Source organism: Rhinolophus sinicus, linkage group LG12 (assembly GCF_036562045.2).
Source record: "Rhinolophus sinicus isolate RSC01 linkage group LG12, ASM3656204v1, whole genome shotgun sequence".
Lineage (NCBI taxonomy): Eukaryota > Metazoa > Chordata > Mammalia > Chiroptera > Rhinolophidae > Rhinolophus > Rhinolophus sinicus.
In genome coordinates this window covers 56,534,587-56,557,310 of record NC_133761.1, presented here as the reverse complement: position 1 = coordinate 56,557,310, position 22,724 = coordinate 56,534,587, and the positions used below count along the sequence as shown (strand labels likewise).

The 22,724-nt window shown below is 41.1% G+C and overlaps 2 protein-coding genes across 2 annotated transcripts in view; one reads left to right on the top strand and one right to left on the bottom strand.

Moving 5' to 3' along the window:
• TAF1A (TATA-box binding protein associated factor, RNA polymerase I subunit A) overlaps nt 1-22,724 on the bottom strand; it is a 74,983-nt gene that overhangs the window by 41,106 nt on the left and 11,153 nt on the right. The gene's annotated exons all lie outside the window — the stretch shown is intronic.
• The window catches only part of MIA3 (MIA SH3 domain ER export factor 3), a 40,565-nt gene continuing 25,054 nt past the window's right edge, over nt 7,214-22,724 (top strand). The window contains exons 1-6 of the mRNA XM_074316328.1: nt 7,214-7,540; nt 10,347-10,480; nt 13,377-13,466; nt 15,874-18,688; nt 20,167-20,328; nt 21,459-21,601. Coding sequence (XP_074172429.1) covers nt 7,408-7,540; nt 10,347-10,480; nt 13,377-13,466; nt 15,874-18,688; nt 20,167-20,328; nt 21,459-21,601 — 3,477 coding nt within the window. The 5' untranslated portion in view covers nt 7,214-7,407. The remainder of the gene's footprint in view (nt 7,541-10,346; nt 10,481-13,376; nt 13,467-15,873; nt 18,689-20,166; nt 20,329-21,458; nt 21,602-22,724) is intronic.

The following is a 22,724-nucleotide window of genomic DNA, read 5'->3' as shown; positions in this document are numbered from 1 at the left end:
AGGCTATCCTACTGCAGAGGGGGGCCACATGAAGTAAGGGTCCCTAGAGGATGAAACACCACATGGAGCCAACAGTCAGCATCTTAATTCCATACATATGAGGAAGACCTCAGACCTTGCAGCCCAAATCAGTCACTTGTTGACTACAACTGCATGAGTGTTATGTCCAGCTGACAACGCATGGAGAGAGGTAAGCTATTCTCAGTGAACCCTATGCAAATTCCTGACTCACGAAATTGTGAGCAATAAAATGGTTGCTGTTTTAAGCCACTAAATTTTGGAGTTTGTTACACAGCAATAGATAACTAAAACATGATATTGGTAATTTGTATCTTCGATCTTTTTTCTTCATCAGCCTTATTAGTGATTACCAGTTTATTTATGCTCTGATCAGAAAGCACACTGTGTGAAATGTCAATATTTTAAAACAGTTTTAGACTTAGTGCCCAAAATATGGTCTATTTTGGTAAGTGTTCCATGGGTGTTAGAAAAGAATGTGTGTTCTGTGGGTGCTGAGCGTTGTGTTCTATTAAAGTCAATGAGGTTAAAGTGGTTCGTGGTTTTGTTCATATCTTCTGTATCATTACTGATTTTTCATATTGTGTTACTATTAATTACTGAGATAAGGGTGTTAAAATTGCAAATTATGTTTGTGGATTTGTCTTTCTTCCTTTAGTTTTGTCAGCTTTTCCTTAACATATTTTGAACCTTTGTTACTGAGCACATAAACATTCCATGTATCCTTCTGTCTCTGATAATACTCCTCATCTTGAAGTGAAATTCAGCTGATATTAAGTATAGTCACTACAACTTTCTTAGTTAGCATGGTATATCTTGTTCCATCTTTTTACTTTCAACCTATCTCTGTTTTTATTTAATGTGCTTCCCTTGTAGACAATAATTAATTGGCTCTTTGTATTTTTCCATCCAACCTGACAAGCTCTACCTTTTAATTGGTATGTTTTATCCATTTTTGTTAATTATAATGATTGATATTATTGAATTTAAGCCTATAATTTTGATAGTTTCTAATTTGTTCCATTAGTTTTGTGTTCCTCTGTCCTTCACTTCTGCCATTTTTGGGGTAATCAAATGTTTTAGTATTCCATTTTAATCCTTATGCTGGCTTTTAGCTATATCTTTTTGCATTGGTTGTTTAGCAGTGTTTCTAGGAATTATGATATGCATTCTTAAATTATCAGCCTACTTAAAGTTAAAATTGTGCTACTTCAAATAAAATAAAGGAAACTTTGCCGCAGTATAGTTCCATTTGCCACCACTCCCAAGTCCTTTCTGCTTTATTGTCTTATATGTTACATTTACATTCATTATTATTTTTGCTTTAAACAGTCATATATATTTTAAAGAAATTAAGAGAAGGGAAATACATGTTGCTTTTTATATTTATGTATGCTTTACTATTTCCCATGTTTTCATTCCTTCTAGTATATTATCTTCAAAAATATCCAGAAATTCTTCTCATTCCTGTACATGCCTGTTTTACAATACACACCAGATTTCAAAGATTTCATATAAAATAAAGAATGTAAAATGTCTCATTGATAATTTTATATTGCTTACACGTTGAAATAGTAATGTTTTGGATATATTGGGTTAACTACAATGTATTATTAAAATTAATTTCATCTGATTTGTTTTACTTTTCTAATGTGACTTGTAGAAATTTTAAATTACATATGTAACAGGCATATTGCTGTTAGACAGCATTGTTCTAGAGAATCAGTGAGATAAAGGGAAGTATCAGGTTATGTTCAGATCTTCTATTAAACACTCCGGTTTGATTTCATTCATTCACCCTCTTATGTATTCCCTACCATTTCATATCCCATGTAGATTAAAATAGGAATGGAAGTTTCCATACTTTCAGGGAACTCTTACTCTTTCTGGATGCAATTGCTTCGTATCCACGTTTGAGCAGTCTTCATAATGGTATTTATGTTTCTGTTCCTAATTTTATACTGAATGTATGAATTAAAATGCTGAAGATTCAGGAGGGTTGCTTTGTCTCCATGTGTGATCTGTTAACAGGTTGGCTGTGATTGTATGTCATCCTCAAGAACCTACGTGTTAATATTTTTTCCCTCTCAGTTCTGACTGTCTCCTCCAGGGGGCGCTTTTGACCTGCCAAGCACCGCTTGGGAGGCTGTTGCCTGCCAGGCTGACTTTTAGTAAGAAGGGAAGTTTCCGGGGTAGGTGCTGTCTAAAAGTGTCTCCTTTGTGACAAAGTCAGTGATTTGCTGAGACTCTTGTTGCACCATCAACCATCCCTGCTGGCTAACAGCCAGATATGTTGCTGTTTAATTATTTAAACGTAAATGGACAATCTTTAATATATGATTTCATTTGTTTCTTAAACACTATGAAGTGTTAACATTAGCCCCAATTTTAAAGATGAGGAATCTAAGACTAAGAAAAATTGATGACTTCCCTAGGGTCACACAATTAGACTGCTGATACCTAGTTTAATACTTTTGACTACATTCCCTGCTTCCATTGTTGTCCTGTAAGGAAGCCATTCATGTCTGAAAACTGTAATGGATGAAGCCAAACAGTCTACACTGGAAATTGAGTTGTGCAGGCCCCACCCTGGAATTTGTTCTGCTTTTGTTTCAAAGCACCAAATATTTGACTTCTATGAAAATAGTGCCAAGGTAAATTAGGCAGAACCGGAAACAGGAACTTATATACAAGCTTATATATTAGAGGCAATTTCAGATGTTTGAGTTTCTTTGTACAATAGAAGTTGGGATAATATTTGCCAAGACTAGACAAATAGTACATGCTGATAGAAGACCTGGCCTGTTATGTGACTCACTGCCAGTAGAATATACCCTTTGACATGACTTTGACATGGCTTTTTAATTGTGGGGGAGGATTTAACCCTGCTGGCCGTACTCAACACCAAACTCCATTCTCCTTGGCTTTCAGAACAGGATACTTGCTTAAAGCCCACTTTAGTTTTCCGATCCTTTTACTTAAAGTCTGGTAGCTTTCTGTTTTTCACTATACTAAGTCTTAATTCTTGTGCTTGATTTTCAGGGGCTATCATACTCTGACCTGCCCTAGCCACCGAAATTTATCTCCCACTACTCTTTATTGTGATCATTTCACTCTAGTAAGATTAGGTGTCCTTACTCCCCTTTAAAAATTACTTTCTGCTCTCTTTTGTCTTATGTTGCTTTCTTCACTTGCCCTTTCCTTTCTTTTTAGAATCGAAATCCTACCTACTCACCAAGACCTAACTCAAATCCCACCACCATCATTTGCTTTCCTCCTTTTAATTCTTTAGTGCTTCGAATTTGTACCAAAACACGTTAGCACTTACTCTGTGGCAGAGGTCTTTTCCTCCTCCGACCCACCCCATGCTTACTAAGAGAGATGACTGGTATTAGCAAGAGAGATTTGTTTATCTTTTAGGAGTTTCCACTCTAAAGAATATAATGAAGATCCATCCTCAAGGGCGGAGCCAAGATTGTGGCTCCCTTGACATGGGTTTAAAAGGTGGACCCATCTTCTAGACACTGGCCTCAAAGGGTGACACTGGACCCAAAAGCTAGAAATCTGGAGAGAAAAGAAAGGAAGATCTTGAGATGCCCAGAAGGATATGTACTGTGCAGGTTCACCTGACAGAGTAAAAGACTGAGTGTTGTTTTTCTGACTCACTATATTGTAACCAATTATAGTGTTTTTATATTTAACTAAGACCCTTACTAGGATTTACCTGGTTTATAACTCTTTGGGTTATTTGTCTTTTTATTAGTGAATTTTAAGGTTTCTTTATATATTCTAGATGCAAAACTCTTATCAGATATATAAATGGCAAATATTTTCCTCCCTTCTATGTGGTTATCTTTTCACTTTTTTGATGATGTCCTTTGAAGCACCTAAGCTTTAAATTTGATAAAGTATAATTTATCTGTTTTTTCTTTGGTTGCTTGTGCTTTTAGTGTCATATCTAAGAAATCATTGCCTACTCCAAGATTTCGCCTGTGTTTTTTTCTAATTTTTTTTTTTATAGTTTTAGCTCTTACATTTAGGTCTATAAACCATTTTGAGTTGACTTTTGTATGTGGTGAAAGGTAGTGTTCAATTTTTCTTTTTTTGCATGGGTATATCCAGTTGTCCCTGCACCATGTGTTAAAAAGACTTCACCTCATCTTTGAAAAATATTTTCACTTGGTATACAACTCCACAGTGTCACATTTTTTTCTTTCAACACTTTAAATATGTTGATCAACTGTCTTCTGGCTTCCTTTTTCCAACAAGAAGTCCGCTGTCATTTATCTTCCCTCCCCTGTACACAGAGTGTCTGTTTTCTCTAGATGATGTTCACATTTTTTTCATCACCTATGGTTTTAGGAAATTTGATGTGCACTGGTGTTTTCTTCATGTTTCTTGTGCTCGGGGTTTCTTGGGATTCATGGATCTGTGAGTTTTCATCAAATTTGGAGTGCTTTAATTCATTATTTCTTCAAATATATTTTCTGTCTCCTACCTCCTTCAGGCACCCCAGTCACACATATGTTGGACTAATTAAAGTTGTGCACACTGATACTCTATTCAATTTCTTTTGGTCTCTTTTCTCTCTGTGTTTCATTTTGGAGAGTTTATATTGCTATGTCTTCAAGTTCACTAATATTTTCTTTTGAAATGTCTAATCTGTTATTAATCCCATCTAGTATATTTTTCATCTCAGCCATTGTTTTCTTCACCTAAGTTTGAACTGGATCATTTTTATATCCTCCATGTTTCTCCTTTACATACTTATACTTTCCTATAGCATCTTTAATATATGGAATATAATTTTGTTAATGTCCTTCTACAATAATTCTATTATCTGTGTCATTTATGAAATGTTAAGACTCTAGATGTTCCTGGGCAGCCATCATGGGAAGTTTACAATGATATATGTTATTATGCTGTGTTTTATTTGTTTCAGATGTAGTTGTCTTGTCCTTTTCAATCCAACCACAAATTATTCATGATCAGGAACTCTCCTTATCTTATATTTTGATATTTTGATCTCCTCCCCCCACAAACTACAAATTTATTTTTTTAACTCTTACTCAACATTTGCCCAGTGAAAATTCCATTTGAGGTGTTAACAAACAATACACTTGGGATAATATATATATATATATATATATATATATATATATATATATATAATATGCTGAGTGAAAGAAGTCTGACAAAAAAAAGATAACGCATACTGTATGATTTCCATTTATATCAAATTCTAGAAATTACAAATCAATCTATAGCAACAGAAGGTTGTTTGGAGACAGGCAGGAGAGGGAAGGGAGGGATTACAAAGGAGCACAAGGACTCTTAGGGGTGATGGATATAATTATCTTGATTGTGGTGATGGTCTCACGGGTATACATATGTCAAAACTTATCAGATTGTACACTTTAAATGTGTGCAGTTTATTGTATATCAATTACACCCCAATAAAGCTATTGAAATAAAGAATGCACAGGATTGTCTGGTAGATTGGACATAGGGTATGAGAGAAAGAGATGTCAAGAATGGTTTGTAAGTTTTTGACTTGAGCACCTGGAAAATAGGAACTAAAGTGTCATTATTGAGACGGGGAAGATAAAAGGATCAGGGTTTGAGAGACAAAATAAAGAGTTTGGTTTTTAACATAATAAGTTAAAGGTGCCTGTTTGGCACGCCTAAGAATCTAAAGCAAACAAACACATAGTAGAAAAGAAATGAAAATCTCCGGAGGGCACTGCTACTTGGATGCTCGGTGACCTTATCCATTGTACATTCTCTCCAAACAGCATGGGAACTACACTGGACCAACGGGACATCTCACAGCCCCTATAGACGACTGTGAACACCTCTGGAAACATCCCATCTTTTCCTTTATTCAGCATTATGGATTGCATGGATGGGCCACATTCTTTCCTCTTGCTTTCAAAGAATCCAGTTAGTTTGGGAAGCCAACTGATGGGTTTGACTGGTGTTCCAGGTGGATGAATAACCTTAGCAGAGACTGCAGTGAGGAGCCTCTGGTCACAGACAAATGCAAAGGGCTCCAACCAGAGCCAGAATATTGCCGTCACTCCTCCCTGGGCTGACCTGTGGCTTTTTTTTTTTTTTTTTTTTTTTTTGGCATATATAGATAATTCAGTCATATTGTAATTTAAACAAGATTTTGATTCCTCTAGTCAGACAGAAAGAACAGAAATTGCAATGTTGCTTGATGGAGGTGTTATGAAGTTATAATTAAAAAGGAGCATATTACCTGGTTTGAATCTTAGAGTGTGAATGCCTCAATTTACTCATCTCAAAAATGAAGATAGGTTATAATAGGATCTACTATTGTTGTGAAGATTATTTGAATTGATACCCATAAAGACCTTCGAACAGAACCTCATCCTAAAGGAAGCACTCAGTAAATGGTAGCTGCCATTAATCAGCTTTCTCCTACTCTGACATTTATTCATTAGTCGTTCTTATGCTAGTTGGTTTCCACTAAATTGTGGGCTTCCTTAGACAAGGGCCAGTTATCTTGTCTTTGACCTACGTATTTCCGCACACCACCCTAGTACTTTGTCCAATGTCTGGCATGACATGAAATGGTAGCATAAAATGGAAGTTCAACACATTTGTGTTGAATTAAATTACTTCTTCCCTTATGGATAAAGACCCAAGAACCTGAAGCTCTCAGCCCAGGGACCTATTGCCCACCTCCATCCCCCAGGGCTCAAAAAGTGCCCAAGCCGGCCACCGGCTGTAGTTTACATCACCAACGCACCCCTTCACTCACACTCCCCCTTCCTAATGAAAGGGGATCATGGGAGGGGGCCCCAAGCACCCCCGGGGGTCGGAAGGAGAAGGGGCCTTGAACCAGGGCTAACAGTGGCAAACCGTGGGTGGGATTTGATAGCCCAGAAAAGGAAGTACCCAACCAAGAACGGGGGTTGGGGGTGAAGCGGGCTGGTTTGGGACAAACCGGAAATCAGAATCTGCGGGGTGCCAGAAGGACCTGTGGGTGAGACGCAGCGAGGTTAGGGGACCCCAGGTGGCGGAGAGGGGTGAGCGAGGAACGGAATGGCGCGGAGGTCGGCCGCGAAGGGACGGGGCAAAGGCAGGCGATTGGGCGAGGGAGAGGGTACAGAGTCCCGGTTGCCAAGGCAGCGAGCAGAGGAGGCGGCCTCGGGGAGAAAGTCGCAGCTGCGGGCCTCCTCCGGGAGCCCTCCATCCCCTCCCGGAGCCCGTGCTGACGTGTCAGCCGCGAACGACTCAAACCTTCCCGGGCGCCGCCCCTCCGCGCCGCGCTTCCCACCCGCGCTCCGCCCCCGGCACCGCCCGCCGGCGCCCGCCCGGGCCTCCTCCACCGCGTCACCGGCTCCGCGAGGTGACCACAACATGGCTGCGGCGCCGGGGCTGCTCTTTTGGCTGCTCCTGCTCGGGCCACCCTGGCGGGTGGCGGGCCAACCGGGGCCGGACACGAATCGGCGCTTCTCGGAGTATAAACTCTGCGCGGACAAGGAATGCAGCAGTGAGTGCGGGAGGGACAGCGGCGCCGGGGCTGCGCGGGGCCGGGAGCTCGGCAGCCCGCACGCCGGCCGGGGGCTGGCAGGCCGGGGTAGGGGTGATCCCCGGGTCCCTGCCTTTGTGTCCTGCGGGCGCCCGCTGGCCCTGGCCGCTGGGGGCTGCACCTCCCACTTGTTGCCGGCGTTTTATTTTTTCATTGCTGACCCGGGGGGGGGGGTGTTGGGGGTTGGAGGTGGCCCCCCGTTTCGGGCATCTCTCAGCGTCCGCTCCACCCGTCCGCCCGCCCGGCGTGTAGCGGAGATGGGGTGAGCGCCGCGCGTCCTGCTCCCCACGCTGCCTCCGAGCGCTTTCCTGTCCCCGCCGCGGCGACCTCGGTGGGTGCAGCCCGGGGGCAGATGCGCTCAGGGCTCGGTGGGTGGATTCTCTGCGGCAGGTTGATGGTGGGGCTCGGGAAGGGCGCCCTGGCGCTGCCCCTTCGCCCTTCTGCTTCAGTCGGATTTGGGGCTCACACAGATATATTGGAGTGTAGGTGTGGGACGGGCGCGGGGTCCAGGCAAGCAGAGTATTCCCACGTCTCCGCCCCGGCTCTGCCTCAATCCTGTCATTGCTGTGCTTAGAAGTCCGTACAAGCAGCCAGGCAGGGCGCGGAACAGCAAGGCCAAAAATCTTTCGTTCTGGAAAGAGGCTGAGGACATGAATCGGCCTCCTGGGACCATCAGCCGCCTCTCTTTTGCGCAGGAAGCGGAATTGTTCCCATCTTGGATCGGGGGTGGGAGGGTGTGGAGAGCTGAGGTCTCAGACTCAGATGAAGAGGATGATTAAAGTAACAGTAATAAATACTCCAAGGATTGTACAAACCCAACCAGCCTTAGCTTTAGTCACTCGTGTTGTCGGAATCTCTTCCTAGGTGTCTGCCGAACGAGGATCATTCTTAACAGCCTCCCGACTCGTCCCACACAACCTTGTAACTTAACTGATTACCGCTTTGGAATCGGTTGTTCATAAATTGTAATTGATACATACTGAAACAATATTCATTCTGAAAAGGCCATCAGCCTATAGTTTAGCCATTTATGTTCAAATTGGTGTTATTCAAAAACAAATTACATTAATTTGAAGAGTTTGTATCACTGCAACACCATTAAAGAAAGGAGGCAATCTTTGATTTGTGTTGAGCCATTCCTGGAGGTAACCCCTAGGGTGGATGTAAATAAACACGACAAAAGCAGAACAACTTCCATGATTTCTTCCTTTGGTTACTCCCCAGCCCCCCATACAGCAAACTCAGGTTGTTAGCAAACAGGGTTGGCTCTGGCAAAATGCTTGTTATTCTTTGCTTTCAAGCACTGTGCTGAGTTCCTCAAAACCAGCTGCCTGGAGATCACATCCATGATGCTTCCTCAGCACAGAAACATGGTATTGGAAAGGCCCTTAGTTGTCACAGAACTTGAGAAATGGCATGTGTCCAGACAGTTGTAACAAAATATAGCAGGCAGCAGCTGGAGCAGGGTCTGGATCTGTGTTGTGTGGCATGTGCTTTTCAGATAGCTGTTCACCAGTATGCATTATGTTGTCATCTCATTTATTACTATAAATCCTCAATGATCTCTTCTAACGGGGACCAAGAGAAACATTGCTATCTCCAGTTCTGATAGAGTCTCCAATCTTATACGGTCCATCACCTTCAACCTGGCCTCTTATCCAATTACCTCTGAATTAGGATGCTGACATGTATTAATCAGATTTTAGCTTCAAAATCCAAACCTCCTTCAAATCTATGTTTGTCCCTCAAATATGTATTTAAAGATATGTTTTAATGTATTTATTGCTAATTGGATTTTAGAAAAAAATGTTATTTCCATTTTATCCTTCTTTTTCTCTGCTATTTAATTGCATTTATTGTCCATTTCATCTTACACCAGAAACTGTATCTGGCCAACAAAAAGAAAAATACCAGTTTCTAGTTCTATCAGTCCTACATTTTAGGACTGAAGGTAACTACTGAACAAGTCTCACCGTTTGGCTTGTCCCTGCCACATGTGATGATGTCCACTTTTGATTTTGATTATAGAAATAAGTAAATAAGAATGTTTCAACTTTGTTTTGAAAACTTCTTAATGTTGGGTACAGTCAACATTATATACTTTCAGAAAATACTACCTTGTAATGTGATTGGATCCATAATAGGATGTGACACCCTTTCCTGTTAATTTATTCAGATGTTGTAAGGATAGGACAATTTGGCCGCAGATGACACTGACAGTGTTTATGGCTACGTGGTAGCAGTTAAAGCCACTTAAAGATAGTGCCTTTTAGGAGTTAGTTCAAGTTAATTGATCCCTTGGGGGTTCCTAGGTGCTCTCCCCAGTTTCCTATTACCTCTATATGTAATCATGCTTAAGCTAGTCAGTATCTGCACTTGAATTTACCCCATTGCAAAATAAAGCTTTTTTATGATTATGAAACAGCAAAGATCGAGGACTACAAGGTGAGAGAGGGAACGAGAGTTTCACTTGAGACCAGGCAAGTGTTGTGGTGGACACATTGCTTTTTGTTTCATTATGCATAGAGAAAGCCAGCAAAAGTTTCCCGCATCCCTGTCTACTTGCAGAGGGTGTCATGATTTATAACAATAAAGCTCTAAAGATGTTAGATACTTTGCGCATGTGAATTGAAAGCGACTGGTTCCGGAGAGTACTGGAGAAAGTGAATTGTTTACAGTGGGTTCTTACATTTCCTGATAAATCAATATGGACTGTGAAAGCTGAATCCTGACATCCGGTCATTTTTTTTCCTCTCTTTATATACAGTGTTAATGTACCGGGGTGAAGCTCTAGAAGATTTTACAGGCCCAGACTGTCGTTTTGTGAATTTTAAAAAAGGTGACCATGTCTACGTCTACTACACACTGGCAGGGAGATCGCCTGAACTTTGGGCTGGAAGTGTAAGTAAAAATGTGACATACTTTCTTTTTTGACTTCTTACTGGCTTATTTAGCACTGTAGATTTAAATAACTGTTTTGCTGGGTCTTTGATGGTGTTAACCTATCCTCTGTGCTAGAGTGTGAAAAAGATTTGGGTCCCCAGCAGGCGTCAGGCTTGGCACAGAGTAGGGGCTCAGCAGAGGTTTCTTAAACAGAACTGAACTGCTTCAAATTCCAGACCTGATCAGCCATGGATGCACCAGATGTAGTAAAGGTTAAAATGGTGCAACCTGGAAATTCTTAACTCCATTGCTTCAAAAAAGAAGGATTTATGAGCATTAGGCTTACTTCTATAAATCATGTGCAAGACAGTGTTTTGGGCATTCACGATTAAAGTTGATTTTGCGCGTGTTTCTTTTTTTCTAAGTTATTAATATTTGTGAAAAACTGGCAGCTTTGGGAACAGTTACATAATTGTGTGCCATTCTTAGTCTGTTAAAAAAGCAAAATGTCATTTTCACTCTGCACTTTCTTGTTTGTTTGTTCTGTTTGCAACTTCTAGGTAATCTTTTTCCTGCTTTTTAGATACTTGCTCCTAGCAGTTTCCCCAGCAGCTCTACTGCACCCAGCTCTACGGGTGCCCTGATATGAGACATGGAAATCAATTAATGCATCATGCTTTGATGTTTTGAATGAGAAGGTTCACTAGGAGTGACCTGATTGAGAGGCTTATGAGATACTGTCCTTTCCTTTTTAAAAAGTGTGATGTGTGGATTGTTTGTTTATCGAAAGTAGTAAGAGTCCTTGATGTCCTTAGGATTGTCCAAATTTAGAGAAATATACAGTCCCTACTGTGAAAACTTTCACTCTCAATAAAACACCAAACAAACAATAGAAAATAAGACTTGAGAAACCACCATAAAGAAATAATAGACTCATTTTGTTGGCGGTCCAGATTCCTAGGGAGAAATCTTGAAAGGCCAACTGGTCAGATACAACCCTTGTATTTAGGCAGAATCCAAGCTGAATCCCTCTATACAAAGAATCTATTCTGTTTCTTTCAAGTCTACCACATGAGATTTCTTAATTTTACACTTGGAGAATTTTTCCCATGTTCCTAGTTGCATTTTTCATATAGCGGTTAAGTTTGAGCATTTGAATAAGTGAACTTGACTTGCATTTTTCTATCTCCACACTTTGATTCACAACTGTATTCACCTCTGGAAAGCCTGCCATCCTGAGGCCCAGCTCTCATCCTGCCTTCTTTGGGAAGCTCGGCCCAGCCAGAAGGATCTCTGCTGTCTGATAATCATTTAGGTGGCACTGTGTTTGCACTGCTTGTGTGGAATTTTTTTTTTACTGCTCTGTATTGCAGTTAGTGTGTATAGTGACTTAGCTTCTATAAAGTTAAAAGTCCTGTTACTAGCAGGGCCCATGTGTAACCCACCTTCCTTTTGAATATTTCCTTTCAGGGCGGTGGCACTTAATTACATGTGTCCTGATAGTAAATAGCTTGTGCAGAATTTGTTCTCTTGAAACAATATTCTACTTTTATTTTTCTCCAAATCAAATCAGCAGTTCCCTGGCAGGGATGATGTGTGGAAGCAAAATTAGATCTAAAGATCACTTCCAGTCATGAAGGCCCATGATTCTGCAACATTGTTTTCTGTCAGATCATAAGAAATGAGACACCACCCAGTGTAAAAATCCAGAGTTTTAAGACCTGTGGTCTCAATTGACAAAGATTACACCAAGATAAATATATTTCCTTTCTCTGCAGATCTCTGATTTCTTTCCCCTTCCCAGAGTCTCTCTTAATAAAGTTTTCTGAGAAGGGAAAAAGCATATTTTCCCTCAGTCTCCCCTCTCATTTCGTGAACCTTGTATTTTAGGAAATAAAAAATTCTCTCTCCTTAACCTTCAAAATGATTCTTGTTTCTAGTTCTTAGTTTTCATCCTGCAGTCTTTTTCGGTTTCTTCAAGTTTCAGACTTTAACTGCCAATGTGGCAGTTTTAAATTGGCCCTGTCTTATCTAATCTCTAAGGCAGTATTCTACCACTAACACTGGCTTTCAGGTAGTTGCCAGATATAACAAGAGCACTCATAATGAGGATATTTTAGGAGTTAGTGATAAGATAGCCTCTTTTCTTTTTGTGCATTTGATCTGCATGTCCGTCTCCGCCTTTAATGATTGGGAAGAGATCTGTTCTCTTTCAGACTTAGCTAGTAAAAGACAGTGTATGTATCTCAAGAGGACACATTTAATATACCTTGGCTGTTAGTGCTGTAGATAAATGGGATAATATTCTACAGAGGTTTACTCTGCATAAAACTAAAGCTTGATGTGTAGATTAGTATGACTTTTATTTTCTCCCCAAATACTTGAAAGTCTAGTTTTTGAAAACGCTGATACAGCCCATAATGTCAATAAATATTTGCCTTTTGTTGTGTTGGTCATACATTTCAGAAATTTTGTATTTTTTCACCTATTAATTTTAATGGCTGGTGTTTATTGGTGTAAGAAAGACTTATGAGTACTGGTTTCTGAGCAATGCTGTGAAATGTTTAGGTAAACTTTTGCTAAAATTAGAATTGTGTTCCTAACCAGCTTTGATTTGCATAGTTTTAATCCTATAATACACAACGGTCTTCTATACTTCTACTTCAAAAATCTAACTTTATGTGCCTTGCTTTTAGAATTAAACTGAATATTGAAAGAAAACTTCAGTGGTTGTAGAAAAGTTGGCTTTACAGTATCATATCCTTAATTTTTATTGGAATAATAACTCTGTAATCATAGTGACTGTGTCTCTTGTGGTTATATCTACCTGTCTATCTGTGTATTTTCTCTCATTTATATTTCCTGTACAGAATTTTGATTGATATTTGTTTCTTTTGCCCTTTCTTTTGTACAGGTTGGGCGTATTTTTGGATATTTTCCAAAGGATTTAATCCAGGTAGTCCATGAATATGTTAAAGAAGAGCCACTACAAATTCCAGCAGATGTAAGTTGTCGATGTTTTTGGTTCTCAGTTATAATTGGCTTATAAATTCATCAGCTATTGACTACAGTGAGCCCTCACTTAATATCGTCGATAGGTTCTTTGACTTTAAGTGAAATGACATGTGGTGAAGCCAGTTTTAGCATAGGTTAATTGATATAAGCAAGAGTTAAGTCTATGACATCTCATCAGTGTTATAAGAAAATGACATTGAATGAGACGTTATTCGAGGAACTGCTGTATTTTTTAACGTGTTTTGGTAAAAAAAAAAAAAGTTAACATTTGTGTATCAGTTTTTAATTTAGTATCAGGAACCTTTAAAATAGAAAAAAGAAAAGTTTGAAGAGAATTCACAGGAGACTATGTCATAATCTCATAGTTTACATGTCATCTCATCTACATGTAATCAGATCTTCTTATACAAGGCTGTGTACTCTTGTACAGGGTTTTTCTTTGCTGTTTATATGAGAAAAAAATTAAGAATTCAATATCCTTGCATTTAGTTTTTAAATTTAAGAGGTAAACAATTCTTTTTACAAGCAAAAGGAGGTATCTCAATTTGAAACTACTTAATGACTAGCTATTAGACAGTTTAAGTATATAGCAATCAAGTTAAATTGATCAAACCCTAAATTATGTACTAGGCCTGAAATGCAAATTTACACAGGTTTTCTTATTATTGACTATTTAGTGATTTAAGGGATTATAGTTATATTATAGATTTGGAAAAGGGAATGTGAGAGTGTCAGATGAGGTCCTGTCACAAATCTACAAGGTACCGACTGCAAATGCTCTAAAGCACTCATCTGGGGTGCACTGACTTAGTAACTTTGGGAAGACAAAAGTTTTGTGTTCTGGGATCCTTGTTCAGCTGATTATTTTGTGGACTTTTAAAGTGTATAATGATGCCCACCTTCATTCAGAAATCTTTGAGCAGCTCTTTGGAGCTGCTGCAGAGCACGCTAGCTGCTGGTGCAGGGCGATTCTTAGCTGAGACTGGTAGACTGGATGAAGTCTTAGAGCCACTGCTATTCTTAACGTCTCGTGATCATCCTGAGGGCCACACAATTAGCCCTATTGCCTGTTTGGCCGCACTCCTACTGAAGGGACTTCCGGGATACAAGAGTGAGACAGCAGTGCATTAGTCACAGGGGCCTCACTTGATTGGGATTCTGCCTTCTCATTACATCACCATTGCATGCTTCCCTCAATATTAGAAAATGGCCTAGAAATGCATGTGATGAAAAGAGGCAGTCATTCATTTCTACTATACTGGTCAGGTCTCCCCAGAGGAATGTGAAAGTTTAGTCAGGAGAAGAAAATGATCTTTGCTGTTTTTTAAACTTTTCCTTCTGTTTGTGGCCCCTTTTATGTCAATTTGGTTTTTGATGGAAGAAAGGGAAAACACAGATTTACAGACAGTCCTGAAAGCAGATCTGAATGACACCCAGAACCCTGAGGTAGAGTAGAGTATATCCCTTACTTAATCTTGTTTTCAAGTTACACTTGCAATAATTAAGTAGTGAGTTCCCTTGACACCATTCTTTGTTCCTTTAAAGTTTTACTCCCCGTGCACCTGTATTTCAATAAGATACTTGTTAAGCTGATTTATCTTTGCCAATCCAAGGAAAACATGAGCCCCAAATCTGGGTAGATTTAGAGCCTAACAGTAGGGTCATTCTGCCTTTTTCTAGCTGGGTAAGCAGAAAAGTACAGCCGAGGGCAGGCAGACAGGGAAGCTGGATGGTCTTCTAGGTTCTCCCAAATTATTATGTAGTGAATTTCCAGAACATCAGGCATAGATGCTGGAAGTTGGGGGACCCTACCAGTGACACCCCACTCATCCCCACTTGTGCTCAGAACAATTTAGAGACCCAGGAGTCAGGTAGATGGAGACCAACGTGTCACCATTATTTATTGATAAAGGTTTTTGGCAAACATTCAAGTATGCGTAAATAATGGGCTTTTGAACACTGCAGTCTAGAATAAGACAGACTAACCCAGCTACAGGCAGAGCTAGGTAATGGGGGGCTTCTCCGGGGGGTTGTCCATGTAAAACTGACAGCATGGAGGAGAGACGATGTGTGTTTCCTCCAGCTGGCCCAAACAGAAAACAGGGATGATGCAGGGCAGACTCACCAGCCACATGAATCATTCACCTTGGGGAAGAGAGAATGAAGGGAGGCCAGGAACATTACTCAGGGAGGAGCCCTTTCTCAGGGACACAGGAAGCCAGGGAAAAGTGGGGTCCAGCTTCCTATCTCCCGACTACCCAAGAACAATTGTTGCCCAAGGTTGGCAAGAAAGCCCCTCTAGAGCCAAACATGAATATCTCTGTCATTAGCATGGGTAAGAGTTTGCTCTTGTGACACATGGCTAGTGACACACTAATTTTTTCTTTCCTTTACAGGAGACAGATTTTGTTTGTTTTGATGGTGGAAGAGATGATTTTGATAATTATAATGTAGAAGAACTTTTAGGATTTTTGAAATTGTACAACTCTGCAACTGGAGATTCTGAGGAAGCTATAGAAAAAACTTCTCTGCATGTGGAAACACCTCCTGAAGTATCTGAGGAAAGAGACCCTGAACCTGATCCAGTAGAACCCAAATCAGAAGAAAGGGAAAGTGTACTCTCAGAAAACACTAAGAAACTCAAGGAAAGACACGAGGTTCAGAAGAACCACCCCCAAGTAGACAGTCAAACAGATCACCCTCATGGAGAGCAATCTTCATTCAACCCTTTTGAAGAAATGCTGAAAGATAAACTGAAAGTGCCAGAAAGTGAAAACAATAAAACCAGCAATAGTTCTCAAGTCTCAAATGAACAGGAGAAGATTGATGCTTATAAGTTTTTGAAAAAAGAAATGACTCTGGACTTGAAAACCAAACTTGGCTCAACTGCAGATGCAATTGTATCTGATGATGAGACAACCAGACTTGTTACTTCGTTAGAAGATGATTTCGATGAGGACTTGGATGTTGAGTATTATGTAGTTGGGAAGGAAGAAGAGGAAGACAGTGAAGAAAATTTTGATGAGCTACCATTACTAACCTTTACAGATGGAGAAGATTGGAAAACCCCACTGAAATCTGGAGTTGAGAAATATTTAACAGATAAAGAGCAGAATTCAAGTGAAGAGGATAAGGTTGAGGTAACTCAGTCCTCTGGCCTCAAAAACGATGATAAAAATACAGTAACATCCTGGGAGGATACCATCTTCTCTGCTGTTCCAGAAGGTGAAGAACAAACAGGTATGGATTTAGAGAGTTCCAATTCAGAGGAAGAAGAGGAAGACGGTGACAGCAAATGGAGGAAACCACAATTGGCAACAGATTATACTGACCCTAAAAAGACCGAAGATGGTCTTTTGAGTGTAGAAGTCCCTAAAACAAATAATGACAAAGACCCACAAATGGACACAGAACTTCATATTGAAGGAAAAGGGAGGACAGTTGAGGAATCCAAGAAGGACCCAGTGCAGGATAAGAAAGGATTAGAGGATGAAAAGCAAGAAAGCAGGACTCTACATGGTTCTCCTCAAAGCAGGAACCTCGATTCTTTGCCAACTGCAGAAAAGGATAAAGAAACATTAAAATCAGCCTTTGATCACAAAGAAAATGACCTAAAAGGAGCAGCTGTTCATATCTCAAAAGGAGTACTCCATGAAGACACACCTGGAGAGCAGAGTTTGGAAGGTGGCTCCGAGAGTGGATCGGAACATAAAGCTGCAAGATATGAAATGAAGGAGGAAAAGATTAAAGGGGAAGCCACGGGTGTTGCACCCCTCTTGGAAGACAGTCAGCAAAATGCATCCAAAGACAGGCTAGTAAGTGGAGTAAAACCACACACGCTTTCAGTCGAGCAACGAAGTGAGGAATTTAAAGAGGAGCCGCTTCTTAAAACTCAGAATCAACCTAGGTTCTCTTCTCCTGATGAAATTGGTTTGTCAAGAGAACTGGAAGAAGAGGGTCCCATTCTGGGAAGAAATCTGTCCTGGCAACAAGAAAGAGATGTGGCTGCTGCAGTTAAAAAACAAGTGAATGAGAAGCCAAGGCTGTCTGAGGAAGAGGTCACAGGGGACACCTTAGGTGGGGACACCTTAGATGAAAAATATGTTCATCCAAAGCCGGGCACTCAGGAAGCAAAAACAACAGGCCACACTGATAGCGCAGAAGTACCAGATTTTTATACTGAAAAACCAGAAGCAGAAGATGACGAACAGTTCATCCCTGAAGAACTGCTGGAGGATGAAAACGCTGTAAGTGCGAAACAGTCTAAAGAAGAAAGCCCTGAGATGCAGGACAGGCAGCTGGATGGTAATCCCCAAGGCCCCCAAATAGGTATTTTAGGCGCCGTTAGTACTGATGCAGAAACGGAAGAAAACAAAGAAGAAACCAGTAATATTTTGGAAATTGAAAGAAAAAGTACAACTGTGGGCAAAGGGGTGGACCCACTAGGCAGGGAACCTCGTGGCCTGGTGGTAGAAAAGGAAGAAAGCCCTCTTGTAGATAAGAAAGCACAGAGCCCATCTGAGGGAATGTTCGTTCCTGACAAGAAAAACAATCAGACTCCAGAGGTAGAGGAAGCATTTCAGAATAAAGATTCTGATGATCTTAAAGACAGCCCTGAGGAACAGCTGAAGACCTCACGGCTCGCAGAGGAACCTGGGGCAGGAGAACTCTCACAAGAGGATGAGGAGGACTTAGAGAGAGTCATGGACACAGAAAGCCAGGGGGTTGCATCTCAGGGACGTGCAGACGGCCTGCCCCCCGGGACTCCACACACTACTGCAAAGCCAGAGCACAGGGGCCACGGGGAGGACGTGCCGATAATAAGCAGCTTCTTTAAGGAACAGCAGTCCTTGCAGCGGTTCCAGAAGTACTTCAATATCCATGAGCTGGAAGCCATGTTCCAAGAGATGTCATTAAAGCTGAAGTCGGCACAGCGGGAGAGCCTGCCCTATAATGTGGAAAAGGTCCTCGATAAGGTCTTCCGCGCGTTTGAGTTACAAATCCTGAGTGTAGCAGAGAAAATGCTCGATACTCGTGTGACCGAAAACAGAAATCTGGGAATGAAGGAAAACATACATGAAGAGGCTGCAGTGCTAGATGATGTTCAAGACCTGATCTATTTTGTCAGGTACAGACACTCCACAGGGGAGGAGACTGTACCACTGGCCGCGGCACAGCCTCCCGAGGAAGGCTGGAGTGGACCAGCGGAAGGTAAAGTACCCGCCTGTGGCCTTGTCGAGTTGGGCTGGAGAGGCAGGTGGGGGGTCGGGGGCTTGCTGAAGCGCCTCATACCTTATTTGTAGCGCGCTGTTCACAGTTTACAGCGTGTCTAAAGGCAAGAAGCAGCCCCGTGATGTCCACATCACCCTGCCTGCCTTTTTTGAGGCATGGATGAGGCTGTCTTAACCCTGTTTTCTCCTTAGGACAGTTGAGAGTGGTAGCATTTTCAAAAGGAAACCTTCTAAAAAGATAAGGATATAAACAAGAAAATGATGTATGTCGTGCATCGTGGTCCTGCTAACGAACTATTAAGTTCCGTGTACAATTATGAAAGGGCTTTTTTTGAACACAGTTTTTCTTAATTATAAAATAAGTGCAGTTGGACCAAGGACTGACTGGCATAACTTTGAAATCAGTGCCTTGCCTGAGATTCTGCATCCTCCCCCGCCCCCGACTTTCATCTCCCGTGCATGTCCTGTGCTTTCCTGCCTCGTTGGAGCAGTCACCGAAGGCAGTTACGTTCTGCTGAGCCCTGGGGTTCTTGCATTCAGGTTAATCAAGCATTGACCTAGGCTGCAGAGCGTTCTGACACAGCCCTTGACACAGACGCCATTCAGCCAATAGTGATTGAATTGACCCTGAACCAATATCCTAACCTCAGCTGGTTCCTCACGCCGGGCTCTTTTCTCGGTCCCCTTGCTTTTCACACCAAGGTATTTGAACTGAGGGTATGTGGTAGAGTACCAGGCGGACATCAAGCCATAGGATAAAAATCTTCCAAGAGTGCCAATTTGTCCTGAGATTTTGGAGAGGGGACCATCTTTGCATTTCATCAAAGCAGATATAGTTTGGATTTGAATGTAAAACTCGAATTTTCAGGGTAAATTATGAGGTCTCAAAAAAATTCATCTTTGTTGTTGGTCTCATTGGGCTGTGCCCCGAGCCTCTTAGGAACGGAAACGGGTTCTCTCTTTTTGACTCTTAGAGGTACTTTGAAAATATTTGAAGGGCACATCAGCTGCCTTTGTATGTAACGCCCTTCTCTGTGCTGGCTCTGTGAGACAAGCATGTTTGTTTATAAAAGAGCATGTTATTTCTGTGTAGAAGAGATGTTTCATATTTTTGCTCTTGACTGGGATACTCTTTTCTACATTTATCTGTGTGGGCATATGTTGGTTTGCCAAGGGAAGTTAGGTTATTGAGATCTTTACCGTAAATATATTTACTTATGAAATATTTTGGAATAAGGGTTTCTTTGTAATTTTTAAAATGTAGATTAGCCATCTGTGCAGTGAGATAAAAGCAACTGAAACTTTTATTTGCCTGGCCAGCTGTGCTCCATGGGCTGCCAGCACACAGAGCACACTGGTGAGTTGCCCTGGAGTTGTGTGATGGGGGAGTGAGTGACAGCAGCTGAAGGGGGAGTGTCAGCAAGCTTTGCCAGCTCAATGCCTTCTTCTGCCCTATAGAGATACAACCACCACTGGAAGAACATTTCCCACAAGACAACACAGAAGATCTTAAAATGCAGATTCCTGAGGAGCCCAGCCACTTGGATCAACCCATGACTAGTGACACAGGTGGCTCAGAAGTGTCACAGAAGCCGAATACTGAAAAAGACGTAGACCCAGGTAAAGTTTGCTAATGTTTCTCTACAAAGTGGAGGCATATCATAGAGAAGCTCTAGGAGATGTGTTGTTAAAGGTAGGAAATAGAGGAGAGACTCATAGAGTAGGAACAAGTTTCAAAAATAAGAAATTCCAGAACTAACAGAGAAAAGCAGGGGTTACTGCAGATGGAGCTCAATCATAGGAAACAGGCCCGAGACTAATTAACCTACAAACCAGTGACTGGCTAGCATCAGCTTATACAAATAATTGTAGTGTAAAACATTCTTCTTAAAAAGCCTTATGCTCTAAAACCATAGTTTTCAACCAGACCAGCATCAAAAACTCTGAGGGTAGAAACCAGCAATCTGTTTATCAAGCTCCCCAGGAAATATTGATCTTGTCAAAGTTAAAGTTAGAGAAACACTGTCCTAAAACTCACAAATTCTGTGTGTGACCCGCCCGCCCCATAGCATACAATGTAGCTCGGGAAGGGGTCCTTTATGTTGAGGTATCATTATACTGTATGATTACAGGAAATAGTACAGAACTCGGCAGTGTGGAATGGTCCAGTGCAGACGACACTAGTGAACAGTATCTTAATCACAGACCACAGTGAACATCCGATGGGAGAGCAACTCATTTCATCTGAATTGAGAAAGTTGTTTTCAAAATACAACCCCAATAATGGTGTCAACAACTTTCTGTTTTTTGTGTAGCTCAATCATTTTACCCGAAAACCAGAAAAACAGCTGATTGTTATTTTGTCTATTCAAAATGGTCACATGACCTCATACTGTTTTTGTGTTTTTAAAGGTTATGGTCTAGAAGCATAGGTAGTACTTTACCCTGTGATACCGCAAGGCTTGGCAGCCTTGGGCTAGTCTCTCTACTATGTCTGAAAGTATAGGAGAAGTCCCGGAAGGGAGAGGACGAGGGGAGAGTGTGCTGGAGATGATGCTAATTTTATAGTTGAAGGGTATGATGGCTCCAATAGGGAGTCTGCATTTTTTTCTCTATATAATTGTCTTTAAGAGAACCACATATCCAGGCACAGCGACTACTATTTTGTGGGAAATCAATACATATTTTAAATGAAGAGTAACAATTCTTATTCTAAAGCATAAAATACTCGTCTTCCCTCTCAATTTTAGGGATAATTACAACTGAAAGCACTCCTGTCGATGCTATTGGAAAAAAGCAACCAGAAACAAATGCTCAAGAGCCAGCAAGTGTCACACCTTTGGAACATGCAGTTCTTTTAATATATTCACTCATGTTTTATTTAACTAAGACGGTAAGTTTGATATATATTTTTTTCCAGATAGAATGTTGATGATTACAATTTTTAAGTTGATTTTGAGCATGAGGTGAAGAACTTAAAATGTCTTTATGAAAATGACTCGTGGTCCTTTGAAGGCGGCCTCTGAAACAAGCCACAGGTGCATGACTGATGGGTTCTCCGTTCAGTTCAGCGCCTGAAGTGGATGGGCTGCATGCCAGAGCTGTGCCAGAACACCTATAAAATGTGGTTTTTCCCCTCCAGGACCTTTTAGTCTAGCAAGGAGCTTAAAGACATTGACATGAAACATAGTATCATATGGGCAGAAAGAGAAGTATTTACCTGATGGTAGAATGATGTCGAACATATTGACTCATTGTGGAAGGATGGTCAGAAAAGGTCAGAAGTGAGCTGACACGTGTTTTAAGCAGAGCTGCAGGACCAATGGGAGTTTGATGTGTAGTTTGTTGTTGAATAGAAGGGCTGGGGGGAGGGAGACGGCAGCGCACAGTCAGACAGAAGAAATGACGTGTTCAGAGATGGAGGCATAAAGAAAAGGTTACCCGAGGAAGCCAGGGAAGCGGTGGTGGTATTGAAGTGCAGAGTAGGAGGGAGATGGGCAAATGTGAAGAAGTTGTAAATCATGGTAAGTACATGAGATTGTTTGGGACAAGGATATTTTGAAGGTTTTAGACAGGAAAAAGGTATCCTCAGATTTGTTTCTTAGAAAGAGTCACTATGGCAGAATATTTATTAAGATTTATCTTTTTAAAGGGAGTCATGGTGCAAAGGAGACCTATAGTCTGTCTCGGAGTTTATCTAAGCTTTTTAGGATTTAGCTCCCCCTTGTGGTTGTTGAAATTGGACGTTTTTCTTGGTAAATTAGAGAACGAGTAGGCTTTCAGCAGTTGGAGGCTAAGCTGCGCTTGGAGCTAGAGAAAGGATCCTCCCCAACAAAAATTTTTCTCTAGGTTCTGTTATTTCAAGACTTGTATAAGAAAGAGGGTTATATTTTGTTCCGTAAAAATGCACGGGTTTTGAGCCAGGATGGTCTGGTTTTAAATCCCAGATACATCATTTAGAAGCTTGAGCAAATCACTAAACTTCAAACCTCAGTTTCTTCATCTTTAAAATGCAG